The following is a 14,462-nucleotide window of genomic DNA, read 5'->3' on the forward strand; positions in this document are numbered from 1 at the left end:
ACACACACAAGTGACGGAAAATGTGGCTGCATCCGAGCTGAAGTAGGCAGGTTGGAGCAAATATGATTAAAAAAAAGTTGTTTTTATAAAACGGTGGCTATATCCTGACAGTAGTACCCGATTTGACTGTTATATGGACATTAAATAGGCGTTATCAGTCGCTATAAGCACCATAGAGGTGGGGAGTAGAGGCCTACTACACCTACTATGTTGTGCAAGTGAAACTTAAAAGCAACTTAAAACTGAATGAGACGTCATGTTTTGAACACAAACAAAAAGGTTAGGCAGCAAAAACAGTTAAGTTTAGGGAAAAACATCGTGTTTTGGGTTAAAATAACAACACAAAGACATCTACACATTGTTAGTTTCACATGGGATGCGGAATTCGGTCTCCTGGGTGAAACCCCTGTGTTTCCAATCCATCGTCCCCGACCTCCATCCCATATGGAGTTTCAGGCTGTCTATACTACAGCACGTGACTTCCGCTTCTGCTCCTGTCATAATTACTACGGTCACTAGAGGTCGCTGTCATGTTCTTTTATACCTTCTTTCAGTGATCTACCATGCGAATATATGATAAAACCTACTAGTGGGTGTAGTAGACCCCTATTGACCCACATCTATGGGGCTTATAGTGACTGATGACGCCTATTTAATAGCCTGACAACAGTCTAATCAGCTGCCTCCAGTGTCCTCTGTTGTCCTCCGGTGTCCTACGGCATCTGCAAGATTTCACAGACCGGAGGAAAACAACCAATCAGAGCCAAGCTGGAGCCTTGCCGTCTCTGAGCAGCTGTCAATCACTCACAAACTCCGATCAAAGAGTCAAACTAGGCAGCGCTGATTAAATATGAATCAATATTCTGTTACTATAATGCCTATTTCTCTCCTCAGATGTTTTCAGAAACATCTTGTAGTGTACTGTTCAGCTGTAAAATGTTTGTGAGCCAGATCAACACTTGAATTACAATATGCTAAAAGGTTATTATGGAATTTTTGCCCAATGACGCCAAAGATATTGCCGCTTTAAGAGACTTGAGGTGCGCTCTATCTCTTCTAAAAAAAAATACAATCTGCCGCTCTCTTTCCTTCCCTCCCCCCCCCCACCGCAGGCGATCTACAAGATGGTCGGCACGGTGATCATGATGAAAATGAACGAGGACGGCCTGACGCCCGAGCAGCGGGTGGACAAGATCTTCTCCAAGATGGATAAGAACAACGACGACCAGATCTCGCTGGACGAGTTCAAGGAGGCGGCCAAGAGCGACCCATCCATCGTACTACTGCTGCAGTGCGACCTCCAGAAATAGGCCGGTACGGGCGAGGCCGCCGCCGCCGCCGCCGCCGCCGCCAGCCACCACGGACTGCACAGAAAGAATTTCATGTTCCATTCAGTTTGCAGCTATTTCCACTGAAAAAAATATATATATGCTTGGACTACCTTTCAATGGATCTGCTTCTTGTGTTTGAAACACTCGTGTGCATGAGAATGTTATTTGCTATAAAAAAAAAGATCTACACACACAACATACAACAACAGTGTACGGGTGCACGTACAGTACACACACAAACACACACTCACTACATATGCACAAATAATAAATATAGATATATAAATATGAATATATATATTTCAATTATCTAAAGATCAACTGCCAAAATGTGAAGTGTGCAAAGTATTTTCCATACATTCTACTGGAGCTTGCGCATCAGTGATGTGCCACGTCGAATTTGCCGCTACTCTATTTATTGTTCCGAGTTTACCGACGCTAGCTGTATGTGTTTCATTAATACCGAGTAATATCAACCGAACCAAATTCCTATGATAATGTATCTGCCTCCAATAAGACACTCTATCCATCGTCTCCAATATTATCTCTAGAAGAGATGGATTTGTCCAACTTTGTCCTTCTGAAACATGCTTGTACTGTCAGTAAAAAAGATGTAAATGTAGTTAATTTGCATGCCTTTAGGTTCTGCCTTAAAAAAATCTCCTCGTTTTGCATCCTGTGATCGAAGACAGGAAGCCTTATCAAAGCAGCGCGGTGACACAGAAAACATTTTCGCAGGATAAAAAATCAGTAGTCATGCGGGGTGTATTTTCTGTGATCCGCCGAGGCGTCTTCTTTCGACTGCTTTAACTGTGGGAGCATGTTTCCTCGTAGATTTCGCTGTAGTATATGTTGCTAAGTACTAAATCCCCACCCCCGTGCATTCAAACACACTATCTCATTACAAATTAGATGTTGAATGTGGAGGAATCCGTCATTTTGAGCCAGTATCAGATTAAAAAAAAAGCTAAATTGATAGATTTGTGAAGCTAATGGACCGGAGGCATGAGATGAAATATTTCCATCTGGATTCCCTGGAGAACAAATGAAAGCTAAATTAGATTAGAACGAAGATCTATAGCTGGAGAGCGTTGTTATCAAACTACGTGTCACCATCACATCCACTTTTGTTCCGATTAGCCCGCAGGTTGCATATCAATACGATGAATTCAGGAGCGCTAAAAGAAGAGAAGACATGAGGCCCCGTGCAGCATTTTAACTTTGTCGTTTGTCTTTTTTCAGTGGAAGTAAATGAGTGCTAACGTAGTGAGAGGAGCAGTGAATGGTTTTTCATTACACACAGTATGTAACTAGTAGAGGACAGCCCTTACTGTAAAGCCATGTGTTTAGTAGGTTGGACAATTGGCCCTCCCTAACCCGAACCCTCGGAAGTATTTCTCTCTTACCAATCAGTCAATCTTTTTGTACTTTTTTACTCCCTTCTCTCACACATTGTTCACATACTGATGCGTTCGAAATGTAGAGAAGTTCAGTGAAGTGTGGTGCCTCCTGCAAATGATTTGGAAATAACCTGAAGGAGTTTACCCGGCCCTGTCTGAAAGCACCACTCCCCCCCTGCATTAATACTACCAGTGTTAACAGCTTCAAGGAGATGTGCTATGTCGTAATATTGCAATAAAGATCTAACATACCAGTCCATCGTCATCTCCCAGCAGTGTGGCTCGCTCCTCCCGCCCCCCCCCCTGTCACTTTGTAACCTGAACTTCTTTACATGAACATCTTTGGCCAGACAATGTTTCCAATTCCAACTCTGTTGTTACTATTATTGCTATCAAGATACCAAATGTAAGCAAAGGCAAAACGTGTACAAGGATTCCTTTGTAGCATGTATTGTGTCCCTGACGACATGGCTGCACTACTCCCTGTGTTGTGATTTAATCTAATAAAAGGAACTCTATGGGCTCTTGTCTGGTGTGTTAACTCTCAACCATCTTCTCCAGCAATGTCAGATGTAGCTGTACACGTAGACCAGTGGCTCCCAACATCTGTAGTCAGATTATCTCAAATACCCATTCATGTTCCAAATAGGGCTGTCAATCCATTCAAATATTTAATTGCAAATTAATCACATTTTTTTTATCAAAATGTACCTTAAAGGGGGGGGGGGGGGCAAGATGACGGATTAACGTGGAAGCTCCGTACATCTATGCAATAAACAACTTAAAGGTCCCATATCGTGCTCATTTTCATGTTCATACTTGTATTTTGTGTTTCTAATAGAACATGTTTACATGATTTAATATTAAAAAAAAATACTTTATTTTCCTCATACTGTCTGCCTGAATATACCTGTATTTACCCTCTGTCTGAAACACTCCGTTTTAGTGCATTTCAACGGAATTGCGTCGCTAGGCAACAGTTTGAGTCCATGTTTACCTCCTGTCAGCTGATTTCATTTACATCCACTGCAACAGGAAATAAACTGGGACACATTTAGAATTTTTATGTTTAAAACCGTGTAATAATCTACGTATTGTATATTTGTGCCCAGGAAAGGGAAGTTTGGGGTCCCCTGCTGGAGCTGTTGCCCCCACGACCCGACCCCTGATAAGAGGTTGAAGATGAGAGCATGACATGACATGACAAAATTAATATATTGCCAAAATGTATGTATCTCTTTCAATCACTCTTCATTACCAAAGTTATTTTTTGATAAGCTTAATCATGCTTTTGGTAAATTCATTTGGAATAACAAAAGATCTCGGCTGAGACTTCAGCTGCTATACCTGTCTTATGAAAGGGGGGGCTGCGTCTCCCTAATCTGAAATAGTATTATTGGTCATCTCAGTTATGTTCTGCAATGTTTAATTTCTCAATAGAGGTTCTTCCAGCCTGGATGAATATTGAGCAGGCATCAGTACCAAACATTCCATTAAAACAGGATCTGTACTCTGTAGATCCAAAAAACCTGAAAGGAACAACAGAGAAACCTTTATTTTACGCAGCTTTGATGTCATATGGTAAGGAGTCTACGATTGACAGGCTGGAGGCATGGAGACTGGATATTCCAGAGGACATACAAGACACTGATTGGGAACTGCATGTTTAAAGGCCCAAAAACAATCAATCAATACAAGAATGAGACTAATACAATACAAATGGTTAATGAGAACTTCCATTACCCCGGCCAAACTGAACCAATGGTCCCCTGACGTCTCAGACACTTGTACTAAATGTTTAGAAGGAAGGGGTACTCTGTTTCACTGTGTATGGGACTGTCCGAAGTTCAACAAATACTGGGAAACAATTGTTCAGAATATATCTGAGATTGTTGGAGTGAAGGTGCCTCACCAAGCAAAGATATGTGTACTAGGTATATATCCAGATCATTTTATCATTAACTCAAAACAGTTAATTCTAATTGACTTTGGACTCCTGCAGGCCAGGAGAATGATAGCTTTGTCTTGGAGAAAAAATGGATTTACCTCCGATACATGTATGGGTGAGGGAGATGGCATCTTGTGTTGTACTGGAGAGACTTACATACATAACCAGAGGAAGAGCAGCAGAATTTGACAAAGAGTGGAAACCTTTATTGGAGTTTGGACGTCAAGGTGCAGTCGTATTGAAACTGCTGTGTGTTGTTGAGTGCTGTTAATGAAACTGTTGTGTGTTGTTGTGTTTTTTCTGTTTTCTTGTTTTGTTTCTCTTCTTTGAGGTGTATATTTATTTTGTCTTATCTTTTATTTTATTTGTTATCTTTGTTAGATATGTGAAAATTCTTTGATTACTGTGAAAATTCTGACTAAATGTTTCATTGTATGATTTAATTATTGATATTGTTATTGTCTATTTGTGTGTACTGTATGTATGTATGTTTATATGTAAAAATTCAATCAAAATATTGTTTAAAAAAAATTTACCTTAAAGGGAGATTTGTCAAGTATTTAATCCTCTTATCAACATGGGAGTGGACAAATATGCTGCTTTGTATATATGTATTATTGTAAATCAATGAACAACACAAAACAATGACAGATATTATCCAGAAACCCTCACAGGTACTGCATTTAGCATAAAACAATATGCTCCAATCATAACATGGCAAACTGCAGCCCAACAGGCAACAACAGCTGTCAGTGTGTCAGTGTGCTGACTTGACTATGACTTGCCCCAAACTGCATGTGATTATCATAAAGTGGGCATGTCTGTAAAGGGGAGACTCGTGGGTACCCAGAGAACCCATTTACATTCACATATCTGGAAGTCAGAGGTCAAGGGACCCCTTTGAAAATGGCCATGGCAGTTTTCCTCAACAAAATGTAGCTTGTTTGGAGCGTTATTTAGCCTCCTTCAAGCTAGTATGACATGTTGGTACCGATGGAATCATCAGGTTTTCTAGTTTCATATGATATCAGTATCTTCACTCTAGCTTTAAAACATAGCCAGCAACAACCTCCGAAAGACTGATTGCATTAATGCGTTAATGAAATTAGTGGCGTTTAAACAAATTTGCATTAACGCGTTAACTTTGACAGACCTAATAAATATGTGCATTACCTGGCAGCTGTTAACGTGCCCCCTGGGGTGCATGTGTGCAGGCTGGGAACCACTGACCTTGACTGTAGGTTGAAAACATTTAAACAACATTTTGCCAACAATGTGATTCTACAAATTCAAGTAGCGTACATGAAACATTAACTTACACAGTAAAAAACAGTCCTGTATAGCATTTTTGCATGATAACCTAAATGTCACATAGCACACCAGGGGGACCATGCAGAGAGTAGAGCAGCCCACATCCAGCTGATAAATGTCCATAGCTTGGTGTGGTCTTGGGTTACACCTTTTGTCTGCAAAGATACTTTAACTGTGAGAAATGAACAATCCAGTTTCCTTCTCCTTTGATTTGAGTCAGTGCAAGAGATCAATATATGAGCATCCAGTACTGAAGAGGTTGCACTGATGCAGGGCTTACTGGGAGACATATTTCTAAAATAATGTCCCTGTACAACAACCAGATGTCACTGTTGAAACAAAGTTATTTATTAAATAGTGGTATGCCTAATCAAAAGGTGGTTTCTAGTTTTCATATTGTTCTATGGTTTTTCAGGTGGATTGACATTGGCCATAACACTAACAAGTGGGTATTCAGTAAGTACTGCAGCTGTTTACCCAGTGGTGGAAGTACTCAGATCTTGTACTTCAGTAAAAGTAACAGTGTAAAAATACTCTGTTAGAAGTAAAAGTCCTGCATTCAGAATCTTTCTTCAGTAAAAGAAGGCCAGCCATTAGGAATTATGGGCATGGGGACAGATTTTCCAAATTGGGCCCCTCAAACAACCTGACTCCAGGTCGCCCAGTTTCATATGATACCAGTATCTTCACTCCAACTTTAAAAATGAGCCTGCTAGCGGGTTTTATTTGCTAGTCTGCCTATAGCTCCTCATCTGTATACGCTCAGCTTTGCCTGTCATACCTGCTGCTTCTCCAAAGATTTGGTCATTGCTTCTCTGAACCTTTCATTTTCTTGTTCTCTCTGTACCCTGGCTTTTAATTTGTTGAGACCCCAATCGGGGCTTTCCACAAGGATGTGGAATAGAAAGCCAGAGGGAAACAGTAGCCAGCCAGGGGGAAACAGTAGCCAGCCAGGGGGAAACAGTAGCCAGCCAGGTGGAAACAGTAGCCAGCTAGGGGGTAAGAGTAGCCAGCTAGGGGGAAACAGTAGCCAGCCAGGGGGAAACAGTAGCCAGCTAGGGGGGTCCAGGGGCATGCCCCCCTGGAGAATTTTTTGTTATGAAAGCCCAAGTTTGGTGACCTCTGGTACATTGTAATGCTACTATTCCATTATATACACTGATCTTAATTATGATGTATTTTAATGAGTTTGCCTGTCTGATTGTAAACATGTAGCTGATGAATAATTGTAAAGGAGAATCAGGCCTCTAGTGTGTTTTAGCCCAGTCTGTAATAGTTATTAATATTTAAAACCACGCCTATTCCTGACTGATCAGAACTTTTCTAATTTAGAATCATAGACCTTATTTATTATTTATTTATTGACACCTTCACTGTGGTTTATCAAGACATGCCACAATGATGGTTAATGTATTAATGCTCTCTTATTCAATGGAAATAAAAACGGTTACTTTAATGGTCCCAGGTCTTATCTAGCCCGTGTATTGATTTTAAATTAAACTATTGATAAAATAAACCTATGGCAAAAAGAACTCTGAAATAACAAAACATGTCTCACTTAACTCAAATCATGTGAATCTAGTTAATCAACTCAACTTCTGTCATCTTCACTATCATCGTACTTTATAATATAGGGCCCTACAGCAGGAAGTTCCATTACATCATATTTATATTTATGATGGGACATCTGAATCCGTGTATGAGTCCGACCCTCTGGAGGTAACGTCATCTCTCATTGATCAGCTGGAGGTAGGCGGATCAGGCTCCAGTGTTTACCATTAATTACGCCCGCCACAGTTTCATAATGAGCCGACAATAGTTTTATATTGTACTTTCACTGTAAAAGTACAAAAGTATTAGCATCAAAACATACTTAAACTACCAGAAGTAAAAGTACTCATTATGCAGAATAATATATGTTACTGTATTCTAATTATTGGTGCATTAATGTGTTCAACTCTTTAATGTTGATGCTGGTAAAGGTGGAGCTCATTTTAACTGCTCAATTTATTGCTGCTGGGTAGTTTGTGAATTTCCTCTGGGGATCAATAAAGTCTTATCTTAATCTAATATTACAACATCATTTATTAGTTGATTATATTTCGTATTATTAATCTGCAAAGTTACTTAAATTACCAAATAAATGTAGTGCAGTAGAAAGTACAATATTTCCCTCTGAGATGTAGTGGAGTAGAAGTAGAAAGTAGCAGAACATGGAAATACTCAAGTAAAGTACAAGTACCTCAAAATCACTGATCGCACAGGGTTCACTTAGAGGTTTGTGTCCTCACACAGCAAACTCCAATCTAACACCCCAGGGACTGCATCACCACAAGCTGAGCGGAGCTTCAGGCAAACTAGAAGAATCAGGCGACCCCCCCCCCCCGACCACTGTGCAAATGTGGAAAATGTATACAGTCTATTGATCTGAAATGGTTCACACAGAGGACAGCACTTCCACTACGTTCCATCTACAGTATGTAAAGAGGGAGGAGACGGGAGCTTTTAGAGAAGCAACATTTATTTTATACACTTTACATAGTCGGTACTGATCAACTCAGTTTCATATCACACACTGCAAGACCATGGTTGGCTTTAAATTATAAGATTGTAGAAGTATGAAAACAATAACAAAAAGAGTGAAAAATATGGAGCCATCTTACCCAGGCTGAATACTATGACCAGTCACCATCTAAATCCTGGTGAAACTTGTTTCTTGCTGAAGAGTTTGTTGTGCCTGTCGATCACTTTGACAGGATCACCAACCAAAGTTCTGAAAGTGGAGTTCTATGCAGCTGGCACATAACAGCTCCCTGCTCTGATGTTAATTCACACATACTGCCAGTCTGACCAGGGTTCATACATACTGCCAGTCTGACCAGTGTTCACACATACTGCCAGTCTGACCAGTGTGCACACGGATTTAATGATGGAAATAATAAAGCTAAAAAAATATCAAAGTCCTCATTTCAATAAAATCATTAAAAAAAGAATAGTTGAAACCCATGGGTGGTTTGTACAGACAGAGGAGAGAAAGATTGTGAACATGGAGGTGAAAGGCGTGGAGGTGGGGGGGGGTTTCCAGGATGCTATTTTGGAGGGTCTGTGTTGATGCCGTATTTCTCTTTTAGAAGCTTCAGCTGTTCCTCTTTCTTCTTTGTGTCCATCTTCTGGAACGCCTGCAAAGAGAGTTGATAAACAAAGAGAAAACTTCATCAAATGGAATAATCGCATGAAGATTCATAATTCTAAAGATTCAAAAACCATAATAAGTTTTCAATTCCCAAAACTCAATTTTGGTTTGAGCTTTACTAAAGCATAACTAGGGATATAACGATACCACTTTTTTTCAGACCGAGTACAAGTACTGACTTTTGGGTACTCGCCGATACCGAGTACCGATACGAGTACTTCTCTGAGCCAAAAGACCCTCGTTAACAGCCAGCTGGAGGGTGTGAGCGACACACGGCAGGCTGGGGAGTCCCACATACGAGGCGGTGCGCCGCCACCGGCTCTAGGTCGGCTTGGAAAGGCTCGGGGTCAAGGCGGCTCGTGGCCGCAGCTTTACAGCGTTCCACGCCCGGACATCGCCGCACCGTGGACAAAGAGTTTGCTGCGCCCTCTCTCCCCGCCGGGGAGGGACGGGGCCCGGTGCGACTGTCGACCGGGGTGGACTGTCCTCAGTGCGCCTCAACCGCGTCGTGTCCCCAGCGCGGGTTTTGGCCCACGTAAAAGGGGCCAGGGGTCTGCGGCGATGTCGGCAACCCACCCGACCCATCTTGAAACACGGACCAAGGAGTCCAACGCAAGAGCGAGTCAGAGAATGCAAGCAAAAGCCTGTGGCGTAATGAAAGTGAGGGCCGGCGCGCGCCAGCTAAGGTGGTATGGTATCGGTCCGTCTCGCCCGCACCGTCGGGGAGGTGGAGCGTGAGGACCCGAAAGATGGTGGCGAGAGGTAAACGTCACGCTGCTGTAAAGTGGTATCGGTGCCGTTGTATCGGAGCCGTTTTGCGAATACGAGTACATGAGCACAGTATCGGACCCGATACTGGTATCGGTGCATCCCTAAGCATAAACATTGCCCTTTGACCCAACGATGCCTACTGACACCAACTACGTTTACATGCACAAAATATTGCAGTTTGTGCCCTTATTCCGAAAAAGACAATATTCCTACTAAGCTGTTTACATGGCTGATGAAAATGAATATACCACCAATATTCCTGTTTACATGCAACCGTGCATACTCCGATTAACGTAACCAATGGCGGAGTTGTAGGACCGTGCGAACACAGCCTCCCTCTTTCATTGCCTCAACCACCTTCTTGAAAAATGGTAGAGGCAGAGCTGGAAGCTGATGGGGGACCATCATCAATTACCCTGGTGGAAGTCACTGAGGTAGTCAAACAACTCCACAGTGGCAAAGCCCCGGGGATTGATGAGATCCGCCCAGAAATGCTGAAGGCTCTGGGTGGGGAGGGGCTGTCTTGGATGACACGTCTCTTCAACACCGCGTGGAAGTCGGTGACAGTGCCTAAGGAGTGGCAGACCGGGGTGGTGGTTCCCCTTTTCAAAAAGGGGGACCAGAGAGTGTGTGCCAATTACAGGGGTATCACACTGCTCAGCCTCCCTGGTAAAGTCTACTCCAAGGTGCTGGAAAGGAGGGTTCGGCCGATAGTCGAACCTCAGATCGAAGAGGAACAATGCGGATTCCGTCCTGGCCGTGGAACAACGGACCAGCTCTTCACTCTCGCAAGGATCCTGGAGGGGGCCTGGGAGTATGCCCATCCAGTCTACATGTGTTTTGTGGACTTGGAGAAGGCATATGACCGGGTCCCCCGGGAGATACTGTGGGGGGTGCTGCGGGAGTATGAGGTGAGGGGGGCAATTCTCAGGGCCATCCAATCCCTGTACGCCCAAAGCGAGAGCTGTGTTCGGATCCTCGACAGTAAGTCGGACTCGTTTCCGGTGGGGGTTGGCCTCCGCCAGGGCTGCGCTTTGTCACCAATCCTGTTCGTGATATTCATGGACAGGATATCGAGGCGTAGTCGGGTGGAGGAGGGTTTGCAGATCGGTGTGCTGAGGATCTCATCGCTGCTTTTTGCAGATGATGTGGTCCTGTTGGCATCATCGGTCTGCGACCTCCAGCACTCACTGGATCGGTTCGCAGCCGAGTGTGACGCAGTCGGGATGAGAATCAGCACCTCTAAATCTGAGGCCATGGTTCTCAGCAGGAAACCGGTGGATTGCCTACTCCGGGTAGGGAATGAGTCCTTACCCCAAGTGAAGGAGTTTAAGTATCTTGGGGTCTTGTTCGCGAGTGAGGGGACGATGGAACGTGAGATTGGTCGGAGAATCGGAGCAGCAGGGGCGGTATTGCATTCGCTTTACCGCACCGTTGTGACGAAAAGAGAGCTGAGCCAGAAGGCAAAGCTCTCGATCTACCGTTCAATCTTCGTTCCTACTCTCACCTATGGTCATGAGGGTTGGGTCATGACCGAAAGAACGAGGTCGCGGGTGCAAGCGGCCGAAATGGGTTTCCTCAGGAGGGTGGCTGGCGTCTCCCTTAGAGATAGGGTAAGAAGCTCAGTCATCCGTGAGGGACTCGGAGTAGAGTCCTTGCTCCTTTGCGTCGAAAGGAGCCAGTTGAGGTGGTTCGGGCATCTAGCACGGATGCCTCCTGGGCGCCTCCTTTGGGAGGTGTTCCAGGCACGACCAGCTGGGAGGAGACCACGGGGAAGACCCAGGACTAGGTGGAGAGATTATATCTCTACTCTGGCCTGGGAATGCCTCGGGATCCCCCAGTCAGAGCTGGTTAATGTGGCCCGGGAAAGGGAAGTTTGGGGTCCCCTGCTGGAGCTGTTGCCCCCGCGACCCGATCCCGGATAAGCGGTTGAAGATGGATGGATGGATGGACCTTCTTGAAAAAGTCAGCGTTGCGATATTGGCGCATATCCAAAAACCTGTTGATATCCAAGTCTTTCATCATAAAGTAGGTGTGTTTCTCCTTCTTTTCTTTTGGACATGCATCTCTACAAACTGTTGGTTTAGTTGGTTTGTGTACAACGCACAGAGCTGGCCGTAAACAGGCAAGAGGCCGTGTGTAGCAAACTGCAGTAAAAACACCAACTGAGATGAATGCACTGTACAGTATATATATATATATAAGTCCAAAGAATGCTCCTAAAACGTGAATAATATCGGCATATCCCTACACGTCTTAATCAGAAAATGCTCCATTCGGAATAATTCAGAACATCCAAACTGAATATGCTGTTTACATGGCCCATATCAAATTCAGAATATTGTTATATTCTGAATAATAGTGTGCATGTAAACGTAGTCACTGAAAATACTCAAACATACTCTGTTCGCATTGTAGTAGAGGACCACCAGGTATCGGTTGCAGACGTTGAAGCCTGACAGATGGTCACAGGCGTTCTTGGCATCAAAGATGTCTTCATAAACCACATACGCTGTTCCTCTTGATTCAGGTGTGTTCCCGCTGAGAAGTGAGAAAGAGAAAATCACACAAGGAGTGACTACAAGACCAATATGTGCAGAGTCGCACCGGTGTTCAGGGGAAGGTAAAGTGTATACCGTATTTAACAAAAAAAAGCAGATTATAATCTATTTACGTAGAATATTATTGTAAATGTATATGGTCAATAGTGAAAATTCATTCCTGCTGGTCTACAAATCTGTGCAGCATCAATTTTAGCAGATGCAGTCTAAAAATATAATTTTTGGCCTTTCTCTTTCAGGCAATGTTGTCCTGCTATCCCAATTAAGACTGAATCCACATCTGCCTGTCTTTTTCAAGAGATTAAACTCAGTGCTGATTAACCTACCTGACTCACCAATGTGAGTAGTAGAGATCTCATAACATGCACCTCCAAAAAATGATGGGGAGAGAATTCAAGTACTCATTTTTTGCACCCATTTAAGCTTTAGAATGGCATGAAAAGCCTAATACATTGATGGGAGTTGTGTGTGGCCCTAGATCTGATGCAGGAGCTACAGTCAGTGTATAACTTACGTTCTGATTTGGCGTATTGGTCCATATTTCCCAAAGATATCATACATTTCCTCAGCTGTGATCTTGTAAGGAAGGTTCCTCACGTACAGGATTCTGTTCACCTCGGGAGGTAATCGAATCTGCAACACACAGCAAGAAAAACACATGAGATAAGCATCTTTTAGATAATCACAATCACATTTATTTTGCAGAGTACAAACATACATGGAATTTGACGCCGGTTTTATGCAGCTCTCTTAATGTACTTACACAGAGTAGAAATAACAGCTATGATCAATAATGACCGACAAAAAAGTCTGAATACAATAATAAAACTAAATGTCTGAATACAAGTTAAGTGTTCTGGAAGTTGTAAACAATACAAATAGTGTAAATGTATAAACACTGGATGGATATACATGGACTGGATCATTATGTATATGTGAATTTATCTATATACTATATGTAATTACAGTGAGTAGCATTTGTATTGGAAGTGACAGATAAAGAAAAATATGCGCAGAGAAGTAAATGAGGATACAATGTCAACATTAAAAACTACAAAACGTCACAACTACTGCTGGGGACTGACATTTAAACCGTTGGTGCATCAGATAGAGCACACACACAGACTCTAGAGATCATTTAACCTGCACTGGGATAGAGTCTACACGCTCAACAGCACGTGTCTCGTTTCTATGGAATATGATCATTAATTAAATCCATATTAATATGACTGGTTTCTCAGAGGCCATCAACCAGCCCTAGATTAGATCATCGTACATTAACGTTCATTAACGTTAAAGTTACGTTAGCTAACGTTAGCTAACAGTGTCAGTGTGTTCCAGTCCACCAGCGTGCATGTTGCCACATCACATCACTAAACTACAGACCGCTAATGGTCCCAAATCAGTCCCCTCTATAGGTCCTGTTAGATGTGTAGACAGAAGAATGTGGCTTCTTGTTTAACATAGACAGTGTTAGTTGTTTCTCAGTTCGTTAGCATGCTAGCCGTCTGCTAACGCTGGGTGCCGCTAGCTGCTAGCCTAACCAAGCTAACCTAGCTAACCTCAATAGTTCTATTCCTCACATGTATAATAGTAAACCAGCCTGCTCGATCACACTCACGTTAGCGCGTTTCGCTGCTTGCATCGCCATGGTGGAAGAGTTCTATGTGTAAATCAGATAGTCAGCTGAACAATAAACACGCAGCTTCACAGCTCTCCCTCTTCTTCCGTCAAGATGGAGGCAGTGACGAAATTCTGTTTCCGGATCAGCGACTGGCTGCAAGTCAAGGCCTATGAAAGGAGGCTTGGTCACAGGCGGACATGGGTCCGGGGTTATGGGGTATGACACATGCGCACTGTAACTGAAGCTGCGGTCGTGCGTTGCGATTGACCCAATTTCGGCGAGTGCAGAACAGATTTTACTGCGCATGTGTAATACCACTGGTG

At 43.1% G+C, this 14,462-nt stretch overlaps 2 protein-coding genes across 2 annotated transcripts in view; one reads left to right on the forward strand and one right to left on the reverse strand.

Annotated features, from left to right (window-relative positions):
• The window catches only part of vsnl1a (visinin-like 1a), a 58,726-nt gene extending 55,903 nt beyond the window's left edge, over positions 1–2,823 (forward strand). The window contains exon 4 of the mRNA XM_037750318.1: positions 1,113–2,823. Coding sequence (XP_037606246.1) covers positions 1,113–1,310 — 198 coding nt within the window. The 3' untranslated portion in view covers positions 1,311–2,823. The remainder of the gene's footprint in view (positions 1–1,112) is intronic.
• Positions 2,824–8,493: 5,670 nt separating this feature from the next.
• sf3b6 (splicing factor 3b, subunit 6) lies at positions 8,494–14,374 on the reverse strand. The gene is made up of 4 exons (XM_037750322.1): positions 14,137–14,374; positions 13,030–13,148; positions 12,357–12,495; positions 8,494–9,169 (listed from the first exon to the last, which is right to left on the reverse strand). The coding sequence occupies exons 1-4, from the start codon at positions 14,164–14,166 to the stop codon at positions 9,080–9,082; spliced, it is 378 nt and encodes a 125-aa protein (XP_037606250.1). The 5' UTR covers positions 14,167–14,374; the 3' UTR covers positions 8,494–9,079.
• Positions 14,375–14,462: the final 88 nt, after the last annotated feature.

The sequence above is a fragment of the Sebastes umbrosus genome, chromosome 18 (assembly GCF_015220745.1).
Source record: "Sebastes umbrosus isolate fSebUmb1 chromosome 18, fSebUmb1.pri, whole genome shotgun sequence".
Lineage (NCBI taxonomy): Eukaryota > Metazoa > Chordata > Actinopteri > Perciformes > Sebastidae > Sebastes > Sebastes umbrosus.

What these genes read in the sequence shown, in the direction of transcription:
- sf3b6 (XM_037750322.1), bottom strand. Translation starts at nt 14,166, where the DNA reads ATGGCGATGCAAGCAGCGAAACGCGCTAAC. An exon ending in AAGCAGCGAAACGCGCTAAC is followed by an intron (nt 13,149 to 14,136) that starts GTGAGTGTGATC and finishes TGTGTGTTGCAG; the next exon opens with ATTCGATTACCTCCCGAGGT. An exon ending in CCAATACGCCAAATCAGAAC is followed by an intron (nt 12,496 to 13,029) that starts GTAAGTTATACA and finishes CTCACTTCTCAG; the next exon opens with CGGGAACACACCTGAATCAA.